The 17,119-nt window shown below is 39.0% G+C and overlaps 1 protein-coding gene across 1 annotated transcript; it reads right to left on the bottom strand.

Moving 5' to 3' along the window:
• Positions 1-11,856: 11,856 nt before the first annotated feature.
• LOC105046281 (probable anion transporter 2, chloroplastic) lies at positions 11,857-16,176 on the bottom strand. Its single transcript, XM_010924834.4, has 8 exons — positions 15,388-16,176; positions 14,020-14,246; positions 13,479-13,827; positions 13,142-13,186; positions 12,899-13,045; positions 12,546-12,683; positions 12,258-12,291; positions 11,857-12,151 (listed from the first exon to the last, which is right to left on the bottom strand). The coding sequence occupies exons 1-8, from the start codon at positions 15,910-15,912 to the stop codon at positions 11,979-11,981; spliced, it is 1,638 nt and encodes a 545-aa protein (XP_010923136.1). The 5' UTR covers positions 15,913-16,176; the 3' UTR covers positions 11,857-11,978.
• Between the last annotated feature and the right edge of the window lie 943 nt (positions 16,177-17,119).

The following is a 17,119-nucleotide window of genomic DNA, read 5'->3' on the forward strand; positions in this document are numbered from 1 at the left end:
GGTTATTAGGATAGTTTTGAGGTGCTTCTTTTTTTCTAATGCATGACATATATCCATATATAACACCCAAAATAAAACAATAGCTACCATATTTCTGTTTTGATTGTTATAGTAGTGTCATATGATTATCATCACATTGATCTTGTCACTACTCATGAAATATAATGCAGTTTTCAATTTATTATATTATATTATACAAAGATGACAGTAATATTAGCTCATTATTTCGCAACTCAGTGAAGAGGACCTGAGGATGTCATCTGATCCTGCACGGAATACAATAACATAAATTACAAGTCATATCGAAAACCATATGACATGCAAGATCCAGGTCTATTTTACACCGGCTCAGGCAGCTAGTATGGATGACAATTTTGTAGCTAGAAGCATTTTGCTGCTTGTGTTTTTAAACAGCAGGAACCCTTTTGGATATGCAACATGATATATAAGATTATCCTCCCAAAGCAGTATATTAATTTACCATATGGTTCATAAACTGGAGTAATGTAGGTCATACTCGAACAGCCAAATTATTCTCAACATGTTTTCCTGCAGTGATGACCGTAATTGCTGGAATAGGAAATGTTATAGGGGTTATTTTATCTCAGCTCAGAAGAAAGACGGCCTGAATTGATGGATGAGTTCATATAAAATCAACAAGAGACTGAGCTCATAAAAAAGTTGACCTAAACCAGAGACTGAGCTCATAAGGAAGCCGATCTGAATTAGAGACTGAGTTCATATAAAATCGATCTGAATTGGAGGCTGAATGCTGATGACTCATTTCAGCTCCCATAAACACCGACTTGAACTATCTGAATTGACTTCTGGTGAAGTATTATGATCAGCTCATATATATATCGACCTAACTCATCTCAGCTCATATAAACATCAATCTGACTCATCTTAGTTCATATAAATACCAACCTGACTCATTTCAGCTCATATAAATACCAATCTGAAATAGAGTATTACATATATCCGAGATATTTAGGATCTCATATGATACTTGATTTTATTCCGATATTTTACCGAGGTGAACTATTACATTGATGACCACAGTCATCCTATGAAAGCTGGCCACGATCTCAAATACAGGCGTGCCACAACTTATCCCCAGTTAGCACATACAGCTTAGTATGACTCCATTTTCAGCTAATACATATAGCTATGCTCTAGCTCACCTACAGTTGACCTCCAACGACCTAATAAACTCCTCTAACGATCTAACAAACTCTCCAATGGCCTCATCAGTCCCTCTATAGATAGAGGGCTAAGGGATCCTCCAGATAAGTTCTGATTCTCAAATTCCAAGCTCAAACTAGAAGAAGACTCTGCCGCTAGGACTCTAGCTCGCATAAAGTCACAAATTCTCTATTTTCACATAAATCCTCCTGCTTTCCATTCTATTTTTTTCACCTTCTGTTCTCGAGGTTCAAACCGATTTAAGCATTGGAGGGTCAAAGACCAGAGGATCTTCACTGATTTTGACTTATTTTACAGGTTCTTTCGAAGGAGACTTGAATCGGATCGCTACAGCCACTCTAGTATGGCTTTATCCAATCTCTCCACTTAAGATTTTGAGCCTCGTAGCAACAAATTAGCGCTAGAGGAAGGGACCTATCCAAAAATTTTATGAAAAAGAATTAGAGAGCATAAAAAAGCGTGCTATGGAGTAGTAATTAGAGATAGTTCTTCAAGAACCTCCATCTTAGCACAATGAGCCCTCAATAAAAATTTTCTTTAACATCTCGTTTCTTATCCACAGAAGGTCAGATCCCTCTATGTATTCTTATCAGGTCACGCCATTTTACTACGCCACCCTTAAAGCCTTAAGTTGTCAACTCATAACATTGATGGATGTGGCCCTCACGTACTATGAGGTGACAACACTCACCAATTCAAAAAACTAAAGGGTCAGGCTCGGTGCTCGAGAACATTATGAGGGGCAAAAACATCATTTCCGACCACCTCTTTTTCCAAGGCTCTTAAACAGAATCCATAACCTCTCTGATAATAAATTCTCAAGCTCCATCTACTATTTTATTCCTTTCTTGCAGGTCAACAGATTCTTGAGCATATGAGCCAAAGAAAAAATTAAAATAAAGATAAAAAAATTTATCCAAATGAAATATCTGTTTGAGAAAACTCAAGTTTCGATTTTAGATTTTAAGACAACATATCCTTGAAAGGGAAGGAGATGAAACATCTCAAGATGAAATTCATCTGATATATGGGGGATCTAACCTGTTTGTGACGACATCAGATAGAGGTATTTCTTAAACCTCTATTACATTCAATTTATTATGATTGATTTGTTCTTAGTTAATTGATTTAACCTTTAAAGCCATATAATTCTTAATATTTTAAATTTTTTTTATTTATTATATTAAGCAACATATGCTTCATGATTGATCCAATCAAGATCAAATAATATTCATATTGTAAGGGGATGGCATCTTTAGTCCTACATTAATTAATGAAAAAAAGAAAGAAAAGAGAAGAAAATCCTCATGCACTTGGCCTCGGACATGGTCGAAGTCACCTTACAGGTGACATGACAAGCCACAAAAAAAAAAAGAAAAGATGAAGGGGAGAAAGAAGGGAGAAGGAAGTCAGCTCCCACCGCCTGAGGCCATCTGCACAACACCTGAGCTTCCACACCTTTCGACATCAAATCCCACCGACGGTGGTGGGCTCCATCGGATCGACGGCCCTGGTGGTCTCCGACTCCCCTCCTTACGTCTGCGTGCTTCTCCGGCATTAAACCCCATCGGATCCGAAGCATCTCGGGGTCTAGCCCCATCAGATCCATCATCTTAGGGCCTCCCGCGCTCCTCCATACCCTGCGGCATCTGGATTTGTCAGGTCGGTAGTTTTTCGACCTTAAAACTCCCTTAGACCGATCATCATCGAATCTACTGTGGGCCCATGTGGCTCCCAATGAATAAGTATTTCATGTCAGTAGTTTACCGACGTCAAAATCGCTACGCCCCCTCATGCTTCCTGGCACTCCGTCAGGTTAGTGATTTCCTAGCATAAAGACCCCTTCGTATTGGTGGCTTCCTGGCGTCAACACCCTCCAAATCGATCGCCACCAAGGTCTGCTACGCTCCTGCACGTCTCCCGATGTCAAACCCCATCGCATTGAGCCTTGCTCGCGTCCGCATGCTCCCGGTGCCAAACTCCACCACATAGCATTCTGCGCTCTTGTATGCCTCCAACGGCCAAGCTCTGATGGATCAACCATCACCAAGGCCTTCCGGACGTCCACATGCATTCCCGGAGCAAAATCTCATCGGCTTAGTAGTTTTTTGGAGCAAAACCTCACCAGCTTAGTAGTTTTCCGACGTCGAAACCTCCACGTCAGTGGCCTTGCGACATCAAAACCTTCCAAATCGATAAGTTCTCTGAGCTTCTATCTCTTACGTGCAGAATCGGCAGCATCTGGTGCTCCTATGCATTCCCGACACCAAATCCTACCGGATCGAGGCCTTCGACGTTCCCGTGCATCTCTCGTCACCAAGGCCTGCCAGGTTGGAGATTCACCGAGCTCACGCATGCCTCTTAGCATCAAGACCAGTCAGGCCAGTAATCTTTGGGCTCCCGTGCACCTTGCCTTCTTCTGGTGTCAACACCAATCAGATCGGTAATTTACCGACATCAACTCTCTCAGCCCATCAATAGTACTATGCCTATGCCTCCCAGTGCCAAACATCCAAATCGATAATTTACTAACGTCAATTCCCTCCGCCCATCATCAGGCCTGCTCCCGTGTGTATCTCAGATGGTGGTTGTTGCATGAGAACGATCCTCTACAGCACCAATTTCTGAGATACCCATCATCAATCATGTTTTGGCCCCGAGGTCTAAAGCCATCCATCGGACTGAGTTGATGGTTGCCTGTCTCTTTCGTTGTCTCCGCATGCATGCAACCTCGAACAACGTCGAGATGCCCCATGCGTCTCTAGAGTCCATGCGGTCTACCCAAGGCTAACGCATACATCCGACCTCTGACAACTCCGAGGTGACTTGTGGATGTCTCCAAAGTCTAGAAGTGATGAAGACCATCTTCAACAAACCACCAAGTGCGTTGTCCCAACACCTGAAGCTTACACATGAATTTGATTTCGGATAAATCTGGGATGGCTTGCATGAGGCCACAGCATGAATCTGATCTCGAACAAATCTGAGGTGGCATGCAGGATTATCCTGTTCATGCCCTACTGCCAACATTATTAAGCCGAGGATGCTGATGTCCGACCTCATGCTTCTTATGTACTGAGGCAGCTTACGAGCGTCTCTAAAGCCCAGATAAAAAATTGATCTAAAAGAAAAAGAAAAAAAGAGAAAGCCTGATTTTCAACTAAAATTAAAGTGATCTAAAGCACAAATCAAGTCCGAGCCAAACAACAAGCAGTCGAGTAGAACTCACAAGTTTTCAAACAAAAACTCCCGATAAAAAGCTCTTAAGCCTCCATCTGCTATTCTTTCTCTTTTTCTTCTTATAGGATCAAAGAAAAAAAATAGAGCCAAGTCGAAATCAAAATCACGACTGAACCAAGATCAAAATCAGCCCAACATAAAGCAAAAATAAGTTTGAATTGAGGCAAAGCTTAAGCCAAAGTTGAGGCAAAGAATAAAAATGAGTCAAACATAACTCAGAAGCTCTCAAGCAGAACTTATAACCTCCATGGTAATAAACTCTCAAGCTCCATCTACTATTCTATTCTTTTTTTACTGGACAATAGGTTCTTGAACACATGAGTTAGAATAAAAATAAATAAAGCCATGATGAATGTCAAGTCCAAAGATAAGGTAAAGACTAAGTCAAGGTTAAAGACAGCTTGATATCTAACCTCATCAAAAGGCCGACCTTAACTGATGCGTGATATCTGACCTCATCAAAAGATCGACCTCAACTAAAGACTGAGTAAATCTGAGCTCATTAAAAAGTCGATCTCATTAGAAGGATGAAGGCTGAGCTCGTGAAAAAATTGACCTCAACAGAAAAATCAACAGTGGCTCATTAGGAAGTCTACCTCATGAAAAAGCCGATCTTAATAGAAAGGCTCAACAGAGACTCATTGAAGGTGAGACACCCAATCTCCAGATTAGATCTTCTCAAAATTCAATCTTCAGATTGGTAGAGTTTTGAAAGGTACAAATGGAGATAAGATCTTCTCAAAATTCAATCTCCGGATTGATAGTCCCAAGAGATACAAATGAAGATAAGATCTCCTCAAAATCCAATCTTTGAATTGGTAGAGCCTCGAAGGGCTAAAATAGAAATAAGATCTCCTCAAATTCAATCTCTAGATTGGTAGAGCTCCGAGAGATACAAATAGAGATAAGATCTCTCAAATATCGATTTGCAGATCGAGATTATCTTCAGCTCTATAAAATATTAATCTTCGAATCGAAGTTATCTTGAAACTCTATTACAGGTCTCTCCAAATTCAATCTCCGAATTGGTAGAGCCCCGAGAGGCACAAATAGAGATAATATCTTTCAATACCGATCTAAAGATCGAGGTTATCTTTTAGTTCTATAAAATACTGATCTGAAGATCGAGATTATCTTTCATTTTTATAAAATATCAATCTGAAGGTCGATGTTATCTTTCAGTTCTATAAAATATTGATCTGAAAGTCGAGGTTATCTTTTAGATCTATAAAATATCGATCTGAAGATCGATGTTATCATTCAGTTTTATCAAATATCGATCTGAAGGTCAAGATTATCTTTCAGTTCTATAAAATATCGATATGAAAATCGAAGTTATCTTTTAGTCCTATAAAATACTGACCTAAATGTCGAGGTTATCATTCGATTCTATCAAATATCGATATGAGAGTCGAGATTACCTTTCAGTTCGATAAAATATCGATCTGAAGGTCGAGGTTATCTTTCAATTCTATAAAATATCGATTTGAGGGTCGAGATTATCTTTAATTCTATAAAATATCGATATGAAGGTCGAGATTATCTTTCATTTCTATAAAATATTAATCTGAAGGTTAAGGTTATCATTCAGTTTTATCAAATACTGACTTGAGAGCCAAGATTATTTTTTAATTCTATAAAATACTGATTTGAAGATCAAGGTTATCTTTCAGTTCTATAAAATACCGATATGAGAGTCAAGGTTATCTTTCGGTTCTGTAAAATATCGATCTGAAGATCAAGATTATCTTTCAGTTCTATAAAATACTGATATGAAGATCAAGGTTATTATTTAATTCTATCAAATACCGACCTGAAGGTCGATGTTATCATTCAGTTTTATTAAATACCAATTTCAGGATAGAGATTATATTTTATCTCATATAAATACCGACCTCATGATCGAGGTTATCTTTCAGCTCATATAATTAAATACCAACCTCATGGTCGAAGTTATCTTAAAAATTATCGACCTACGAATTGAGGTTATCTTAGATTTCTATCGGATACTAGTCTCAAAATCAAGGTTATATTTTAGCTCATATAAATACCGACCTCATAGTCGAGGTTATCTTTTCAGCTCTACTAAATACCATCTCAGGGTTGAGGTTATACCGACCTCAGGATTGAGGTTATCCTGTAAAATACCGATCTCTCTGTATCTGAATTTTTGAAAATCTTCGAAAGTATTATCAATAAACAATGCTCCAATGAGCTTATTCTTGTATATTATCTTTCGATCTATGAAAATCTAATCTTCAGATAGGTAGAGCCCCGAAGGGCACAAATGGAGATAAGACATCTCCAAATTCAATCTCTAGATTGGTAGAGCCTTGAGAGGCACAAACGAAGATAACATCTTCCAAATACTGATCTATGGATCGTTATTATCTTTTAGCTCATATAGATACCAATCTCAAGGTCGAAGTTATTTTGATATTCTATCAAATGCAGATTTTTGGATCAAAGTTATCTTAAAATTCTATTATTGATCTCTGGATCAAGGTTATTTTAAAATTTTATTAAATATCGACCTCCGAATCAAGGATATCTTTCGATTTACTTAAGGTTACGAGCAGTTCACTTAAAAAATCAAATGGTTCAAATTCGTCACCTCAAACAAGCTGAGAACTTATTTCTTAGACTATTTCTTTTGTCCAAAATAAATTTTTGGGACTCAAAAGTGGAGAGCAAGTATTGTGAGAATTCTTCCATCTCAACTCAGAAGAAAACCGACCTAAATTGGTGGCTGAGTTCGTATAAAGCCGATAAGAGGCTGAGCTCATAAGAAAGTCGATCTAAATCAGAGGCTGAGCTCATAAGAAAATTGATCTGAATTGGAAGCTGAGTTCATATAAAGCCGACCTAAATTGGAGGCTGAGTTTATATAAAGCCGACCTGAATTAGAGGCTGAATGCTGATGACTCATTTTAGCTCACATAAACATCGACTTGAGCTATCTGAATTAACTTCTGGTGAAGTATTATGTTCAGCACATATATATACCGATCTGACTCATCTCAGCTCATACAAGCACCAATCTGACTCATCTCAGCTCATATAAATACCAACCTAACTTATTTTAACTCATACAAATATCAACCTGAAGCAGAGTATTACATATATTTGAGACGTTCAGGATTTCATATGATACTTGATTTCACCCTGATATTTTATCGAGATGAACTATTACATTGACGACTACAGTCATCTTGTGAAAGCTGGCCATGATTTCATATACAGCTGTACTACAACTCATCTCCAGCTAGTATATACAGCTTAGTATGACTTCATTTTTGGCTAATATATATAGCTATGCTCTAGCTCACCTACAGCTGGCCTCCAACGGTCTAGTAAACTCCTCCAATGGCCTAACAAACTCCTCTAACAGCCTAACAAACTCTCTTATGACCTCATCAGTCTCTCTATAAATAGAGAGCTAAGGGATCCTCCAGGTAAATTCTGACTCTAAAGTCTCAAGCTCAAACTAAAGCTCAAATTAGAGTGAGACTTTGCTGCTGGAACTCTAGCTGCCACAAAGTCACAAATCCTCTAGTTCCACATAAATTCTCCTGCTTTCTATTCTACTTTTTCTACTTTTTATTCTCAAGGCTCAAACTGACTTAAGCATCGGAGGGTCAAAGACTGGAGGATCTCCATCAATTTTTGATTTATTTTGTAGGTTTTTTCGAAGGAAACTCGGATCGGATTGCTACAGTCACTCTAGCATGGCTTATCCAATCTTCCCACTTGAAATTTTGAGCCTCACAGCAACAAGAAGAATTAGAGTGCTTTTGCCGAAAAGATCAGCAATGTGTTGCTGCATTGCCTTCAGATTTAAGGTGAAGAGGATGGATGGGAATGGGGTTTTGCTAAATTGTGAATCAACAAAAGAACCCTAGATGATGTGCTGTTATTTTGTAGACGTCATGATTTAGTTTCAGAATGTTAAGACCCGCATGGTGCTTCATGGGATCATGAATTTGAATCTCCACTTCCTTTTTTCAATTTTCTGGCTTTCTTTATTTGCTCGCTTTTGGTCATTTTAATGTTTTATTCTTGAGATTTCACAAGAATTTATAGGGCATAGAGGGACATAAAGGTGATGAAGGACGGGCAATAGAAAACACATAAAAGCCAATGATTTTTCGTAACCATTCTTTTCCAATATCCCATCCTGGTTGGTAAAAATTTATGAATTGTTTGCTCTGAATTCAAGTGTTTAAGTAGTTTTGCAATTACTAATGTCATGGCCCAACCCATTGGGCCTTAAACCCAGCCCAATACAGAAACAAAAAAAAAAAGGAAGGAAGAAACAAAGAAGAAGACTCTCGAAGGAAGTCTTCTTCCTCTTTTCACCGGCTCCTAATCGGAGTCGAAAAGAGGCCCCCTCCGGCTTTATTTAAGGAGGGGTCCCTCCTCTCTCCCTCTCACTAGAGAACCCGAAGTCCATCGGCGGCAATCACTGGAAAGCCACTGCGGAAGACCGTCACTGTGCCCATCGAGATTTTTCATCAGAAAAGCTTCGCCGGCATCGAAGGTGAGCCTCATCCCTTTCTTCTCTTCTCCCCCTTCCTTCTCATGCCGGTGTGCATGCTTAGCAACCGAAGTCGTTGAATTTTATAAAAATAGAGGATTCGATTTTTTCTTGATTTTTTTTCGAGCATCGGTGGTCACCGTCGGCCACCAGTTTGGGTCTCTCCGAGCCGCCTGTCGTCGCCCTCTTGTCATCGACCAGTCTCATGCCGAATGACCGTCGGTCGGCCGACTAATCGAGGAGACTGTGAGGTCCCCTGTTTCGGCCCAAGGCAAGCTGTGGGAAGAAGAAAAGAAAAAGAAGAAGGAGGAAAAGAAAAGAAAAAGAAAAAGAAAAAAAGGAAAAAGAAGAAGAAAGAGAGAGACTTTCTCTCTCCCTCTTTTCTTCTCTCTACTTTCTCTTTCTCTCTCTAGTCTCTCTCTACTTTCTCTCTCTAGATTATTTCTCTCTCCTAAGAATTTTTTTAAAATTTTGAGAAGAATGATGATGAATTTAAATGATCCTAGTGATGAATTTTTGATCTGTGATCGTCGGACGGTACATCGACACCCACTTTGATCAGATCAGATATTTTTATATTTTATTTTTCTTGATTTTATTGAATTATTCATATGATAATTTTGACATGATTTGATCTGATCGATCGGATTTATTGAATCATATCGTCTGAAGAGTCCAAGATGAATTTTTCTCTCTAGAATTTTCTCTCTCTAAGTCGTTTCCCTCTCGATCAATTTTTTTCTCTAAAAAGATTAGTCAATGAAAGAAATTTTTTTAATATTTTTGATCTGATGAAGAATCTTGATCCATGATTATCGGGCAATGTATTGGCACTCACTTTGATCAGATTCGATATTTCTCAATTTGATTATCCATGATCCTGATTTAACCATGATTTAGATTAGATCATTTTGATCACATCAATTGAGATGTTAGACTATGGCATCTGATTAATTTGAATTGTACCTTATAAATTCTCTCTCCTCTGATTTTCTCTCTCTACTTGATTTTATGAAATCAATGAAGAAATCTCGATTCTATCATTTCGAATCCGATTTGATATGATAGTCAAACTTTGGATCATTTATGTCCTAATTAGATTTTGAGTAGATAAAATTAGATGATCGGACCTAATTTAAATCGTTGAAATATGGTATTCGTATTCTTTCTGATTATTGAATTTGATCTCGTATAGGTATCGTTGACACCTGATAATCGGATATTATGATATGATTTATGAACTGAAGAATTTTGAAAGAAAATTTATAGAATTATATGGATTTATTGGAATGCATTCGAGATAAGTAATATTTCACTTTTTCTAGATTTATCGATAAATTATAATATATTTTTCTGACATAATTTGTGAAATGATGCATAGATTGGATGAATGATATTTTGTTATGAAAAATATCTTATTCAAAATGTTATGATGAAGCATGATTGAACATATTGATTTCATGATGCATTATATTGATTGATTTCGATATTACATGATTATATATTTTTTTTATCAAAATTAGAATATAAAATATGATTTATGAAGAATTCTGATATAAGAACAATATGAATTGACAACCTGACTATGTAAAGGACTCCGCCAATAGAGGCATATACGTTGGCAATTGATTTGTCCTGAGGATTTATGTCGCCAGTGAGACCAGCGATATGTCGCCAGAGAGACCAGCGACAAACTGCCAGAGAGACCAACAGTTCCGAAGGACTTTGCTGCCAGATGATTCGCAGCTCACCATAAGAAGATAAGCGGTATTATGATCCTGCCACAAGAAAAATATGATTATAGCTCATAGTTGATGAAAAGAACTTAAAAATGAAAGAAATTGGAATCTCGAAAGAAACTCGAATTTTTAAAAAAAAATGAATTTGGCATGAACTATGTTGCATAATCGAAATTGATTTTGAATTGATGAACTCTATATGTTTATTTTTTATAAATAATTATTTACTTAAATACCTGATAAAATCTGTTAAAAGTGATCATTGCTTACTGAGCTGTCTAGCTCATTACCTCTTATTTTTACTATTTTTACAGATGTTGAGGAATTAAGATAATACAAGATAGGAATGGAAGTGTGATTAGAAGCAGAGTCTCCTTATTTTTATTTTAGGTTGAAAATATTATTGAATTTGATGTAAGACTTATGGAACTTTGTTGACTGTATTGAGATATTAAAGTTAAAATTTAGATTATTATATTTTTGATTTAAATTATTGATCGATTGTTCCATTATGAAGCATTGATATCGTGATAAAATACCTTGTATGCTTATGGAAAGAATTTTCTATAAGTATGCGATGATTGTCATAACCTTTGATTTATAATCTCAAATCAGAGGCGTGACATACTATATTCTGATCATATTATCAATTTTTTTGTTATGTTCCTTTGACTCCACTTTTGTATAGTTAATGTTTCGCTACGAAACAAGGGGTCTGCTTTTGAATTCATTCCCTTTTCTTTTCTTTTGTTTTTCTACCGATAATATATTAAAAAAAAAAGAAAAAAAACTCTCCAGCACCATCCTCTAAACTAGATTTCACATTGCCATACCTACCTACTAATATCTAAACAACATATTTATCTCTGGTTAACATCCAAAACCATAAATAAAAATCTGACCAGGAAAAAAAAAAGGTTTACACCTGCCAAACCTGCCATGAATTGAATCTGCAGTTATACCCGTCCTCGTTTTGATCAAAGCCTTGTAGTTCCAATAAATCAAGAATCCTCTGGAATGCTATTCTAGGTTGCTGTTAAAAATTTGGCATCTGCTTAGTCTGATTCCGATTTATCTGAGTCTGATCCATGAAATCCTTTTTATGATATTACTCTGTTCAGTTTTGCAATAATGTAGAATTCAAAAATCGCAGCAGAATATCTCTATTTTATGGTTCTTGCTGATTTTGCTCATCCTATCAAACAGAGGGATGAATTAACAAATCTAATACAGAAAGAAATCTTTAAAAAAAAAAATCAGAAGAAAACTTGTTCTGCTGTCGCATAAAGGTTGTAGAAAATGGTGGTGCCGAAGTAGACAGCTGCTGTCAGTGTGAGGAAGGCCTGGAAAGATCCCAACCACTGCACGAAGTAACCGGTCCCAATGGTGCTGATTATAGCAGCAAGTGTGCCGGCTGAGTTTGTTATCCCTGTTCAAAAGAGTAGAGGCATCAAAGAGTATGCATACAAAAATGTTTTTGATTATATGATAATTTGAAAGATATGACCACTGGAATTCATGGATTTTGAACATACCATGAAGAAATCCTGCATATTTGGGAGCAATATCCTGATCAAAGCAGCAAATTGGAGAAAGCTTTATGTCAGATAAAGATCAGATGACAACAGAAAGACAGATTTATAAATTAAAGATTCCTCGTTCGCCCAGCCAATATTTCGTTATTTGCCTAGATTTTGATGAAAACAACCTAACCCATGCTCAGACAACTTGCCCACATTATGTAGAGCATAGCATTCGGGAGAACTTCTACAATTTGATAGCATATCACATTTTGACGTGCATAATTTTGAGATGAAAGTTACCTGTATGTTGAGGAAGTAGCCTGCTTGACTGAAAGAACTTAAGCTGAGAGCAATAGTCATGAGAACTGCAGCCACTGTTGGTGTTTGGGCATATTTTAAGCACAACAGTGACACCCCTGGCCCAATGAAACCAATTGACTGCAACGAGAGCACGTATACAAAATGAAAGATGCATGAGTTGAAAACTGTTTCCTTGGTTGTCTTGATCATAATTATCTTGCCCTTAAAAGGCCAATCTTTATGTGCTTGTTATGAGCAAAAGTAAGAGCCATGATTATACCTAAAGAATAGATGAAGAAGCTAGTTTCATATAATCAACAGTAACTCTGGTGGAAAACAAACCAATTAATTACCTGCATGATTTTTCGAACTTGTGTCACAGAGCAACCTGATTTGATCAGGAAGTCTGAAGAAGCTCCAGCTATGTAACCAGACAGGGCCATAACTCCCCAGGGTACAGCACTGAACCATGCGGCTTGTTTCAAATTCACATTATAAACCTAAAGCCAGAAAAATTGATGAAGAGAAGAATAGAAAATCATCAGGCACATGCCAAGCAAAGCATAAATTACTATGAACAGATTCAGAACACTTACAGTCTTAAAGTACACGGGCATCCATGAGAGAAGCACAAAGTAGCCCTACAAGGTAGTAAAATACCATGTTATAAAGAGCATAGTTTTAACATTGAAAACGATGCTTCTTTCAGCTTGACTGAACTAATTAATAATGAATCCCTATGACTATAAGGGGCTGGTTTCTATCAGGCTGTGAGACATCCTTGATTATATTTGCAGTTTTTGCAGTCATTTCCCCCTCTTTTTCCTCCGCAAAATTTATGGATGGCTTTTGGTTTATATATCAAACCGGTTGCCTAAACAGGATCCAAGCTTGCAGAGCTTATTTTACAGCAGCAGTAGAAGCTGAGCTTACCCAATTATTGGCAACATTGGCAAGTATAACGGCCCACGACGGTAACTTGGATAGCAAGTGCTGTACGGGAGGAAATTTGCTGGCCTCTTTTTTGGAGTCAGTCTTCCCAGCTCGAATTAGGTGCAGTTCAGCCTGGCTGATGCGAGGGCTATCACGAGGATCATTCGTGATCCCGAACGCCCAAAAGGACAGCCAAAAGAATCCAAGGGATGCAAAGAAAGCAAAAGAACGATTGACCCCGAGCCTCGACAATATAATTGGAGAGACGAGAAAGCTTATAACGTTCCCTAGATGAAAACCAGCCATGGAAATAGCCACAGCAGTAGCTCGTTCGTGGCCTGGGAACCACCTGCAATCATGCATGAGAGAAATATGTCAGCATCCAAAGATCAATCTCTCTTAACCCTTAATCGATGTTTTCTTCGAGGCCGGGCTGGGACTAAATCACGACACAAACTTGAAGGCCCGTGCCCATGTCTAACATGGACCATATTGGGCCTGTTTTCTGCTTGACAATAACTACAAGTGGACAGGTGCTCACCTGAATAACAGCGTGGACATGGAAGGGAAGGCGACGCCTTCCGCAAGGCCGAAGAGAGCACGGACCGCCAGAAGCATCGCGGTGGAATGGTCAGCAGCCCATGGAGTGAGGAAGGTGGCCAAGGACCAGATGGCCGCCCCACACGCCATGACTCGCTTCCCACCGTATCTATCCGCGAGAGCTCCACCCACGATGGATGAGACCAGGTATCCCCATAAAAATGATGACTGCCAAATCCCAAAATATTTTAGTTATCCAACTAATGTGCAGTGAGGTATGATTTTGTATTCTTGTTTATTTATTAATTGTTTGCTTTGCATTGTTACGCGTTTTGCTAAAAAATATAATAGTTATTTACGTGCATTTCTCTGGTTGAGACACCGTGGATGTCAAGTAGCCAGCCACTCTCAAAGTCCTCAAGGTGCGGTTTTAGAGGAGGTGCAACTATTGCCACTACGGGCCTTTTACATGGTACAAGTAGAAGTAGGTAGTAGGTACTGCAGATATTGAGATTTAAGCAGTGCTGCATGTCATTTCTAAGCTCGATGAGATGATGACCAACAGAAATCTCTAAATTCTCCCGTGCACCCATCGCAGGAGCGGCTCTTTCTGTGCCGTTGGATGCGGTTAACGGTCAAGGCGACAATGGGGCAAAAGGCAAAACTATGGAGTGTGGCGGGCCCGGTCAAAGGACTGTGCACGATTTAGTGACCTTGCAGGGCCCACGCCACATGAAGGAATCAAATTGGGCGGGTTGGTTGATAGCACCTACCAAACGCACGATGAATTTTTTTCATATTATATATATATATATATATATGTGCGTGTGTGTGTGTGAAGGGATACCCATTTGCAAGTAGAAAAAATGTCTCCCAGACGCATCTTCCCAACAACCGCTCCCCATGGAGAATAAGGATTAAAGAAATGCCAGGACGGTTGTTCCAACAACATGTCATGCATATGTTTTTTTTTTTTTTTTTTTTTTTTTTTTTTTTTTTTTTTTTTTTTTTTTTTAAATCATTCTCTTCTCAATGATTGCGGAAGTGAAGCAAATGTAGGGTATTTGATATTTCTGGACACTGAACGAATTTGGTTCAAAATATATAACATGGGCCTTGAGGCTTTAATTTCGTCTTATCTAATATATGGTCACAGAATTATATACATACAACATATAAAGAACCATTTATAGAGACAGCGAGTAGAATGGACAGGTGAATCAATTTACGCGAAGAATATGATCTCTATGGCTGGATCGATCGTTTGAACCAAATTGAAATCCAATCATGAAGACACGCAGAGGAAATGCATGGAGTCGAACTAATCAGCAGCAAGATGGGAGCAGAGAAACGTGAAGAGCGTAATAACCTGGACGATCCCCAAGACGGAGCTGGACCAGCCGTATCTGGAGGCGAGGGGGACGATGGCCACCGACATCACCACCCGGTCCGCGTTGCATAGGCACATGACCATCGCCACCATCGCCACCACCTTCAACCTCTCCGGGATCACGAACCCTTCTTCCCTTGCCAGCTCTCTGCTCCTCCCACCGATCCCCTCCAAGCCGGCGCTGCACATCATCACCACCATCCTCTTTCTCCTCATCCTTCTTCCTCCATCTCCCCCTATCCATCTCTCTTCTTCTTTCTCTCCTACGCTGCCAATAACATGGCCGCCGCTTGACTTTAGTGACGCATTCCTCCCTTCTTTCAGATCCGGGCCACAACGTAGTTTGATCCCGAATCCGGAGACAATCCGGAGACTGGATCCATGACGGCTCTTTGAAGAACACAGCATGGAGCTTGATATGGAAGGAGAAGAAGGGGAGGAAGTGGCTGGAGATGGAGAACGAGAGAGAGGTATAGATCCAGGCGGAGGCGAAACGGCCGCCATGACGACAAGATGGAGGTCCGAGAACAAGAATCAAGCTTTCGGGAAACAAAATGAAATGGGGGCAAATTTAAGAGACTCGGAAGGGTTGGGTTGTTGGTGGGAAGCTTGGTTGATCAAGATGGAGAAGAAATTAGGAACAAGCGAAAGGAAGGTCACCACGGGGCCCGTAGGGGTCAAGATGATGGACATGGATTTGATTAGGAACGAGGAAAGGGAAGGTCACCAGCGCGCCCGAGGGGTATTTTCGTCATAAAATTAAATGTTATTCAATAGGGCACCAAACCCATCCCTACCTACCACTGCGTGGCTTAACAACCCCCCCACCCGCCCTAATTTATCACACGACACATGATTTCAGCTGCTACGAAGGCTAGGCTTCCATGTGCATTGCGCATCTAGTCGAGACTAAATAACGCTACATGCGCTGCGGCGGCCACATGGCATTTTTGCTCTGGCTTCGGTGACGGAGGTAGTGCACCTACAAAAATAGGAGTATCTCCCCAATAAGGGCTACTTTCTTATGGAGAGACAACCTCAGCTACTTTCCTCAATTCGAAAAATCAATAAAATAAATTTACGTTACTCTCATACTTCCTCACCTTTACTTGTATTGTTGCTGCCAGTACTCATTTTTCTCCGCAAACGGGTGCACAGAAACAAAGACACATTTTAAACGATTATTTTGTAATGGATGTTGCCTTGTTCTGCTTTGCATGTTTCTTCGTTATGAAAAACTTCTCTCAGATGATACAACTTTTATCTAAAAAAACAGTAAAATAAAACTATTTTTGTAACATATTTATCTCATACTATTTTTATTAGGAAGATGACTGAAAGGATAATAAAAGAGCAGGCATCGTATTTATTTATTTATCTATCTTTCAAAAGTTCTTGAAACAATGCAACAATGAAGAAAGACGTGGTGTCTTCACTCATGAGAGCCTCTCCCGGTGGGAAAGTATTCTCTTAGGCCTTAGCAAGTTACAAATAGAAAAGGAGGTCATCCGTTATAGGCTCCGTTGTTCTACGGGTCACCAGGTTCCTTTTCATCGGAAGGTTAAAATAGCGCCTGACCAGCTATCAAAAGCGCCACAAGTCATGGTTTAAGGATATATGACATGCGGGTCCAGATGAAACTGATGATTTGAAATAGATTAGGAATCTCTGATTAGATTGAAATTGTGACCTATCTAGGAGTCTCTATTAT

Source organism: Elaeis guineensis, chromosome 5 (assembly GCF_000442705.2).
Source record: "Elaeis guineensis isolate ETL-2024a chromosome 5, EG11, whole genome shotgun sequence".
NCBI classification, from domain to species: Eukaryota; Viridiplantae; Streptophyta; class Magnoliopsida; order Arecales; family Arecaceae; genus Elaeis; species Elaeis guineensis.

Excerpts from the sequence above, each read along its gene's own strand:
- LOC105046281 (XM_010924834.4), bottom strand. The coding sequence starts at position 15,912 with ATGGCGGCCGTTTCGCCTCCGCCTGGATCTATACCTCTCTCTCGTTCT. Across the intron at positions 13,828-14,019 it reads ATGTCCACGCTGTTATTCAG|GTGGTTCCCAGGCCACGAAC; the intron begins GTGAGCACCTGT and ends GCATGATTGCAG. Across the intron at positions 13,187-13,478 it reads CCAATGTTGCCAATAATTGG|GGCTACTTTGTGCTTCTCTC; the intron begins GTAAGCTCAGCT and ends ACTACCTTGTAG.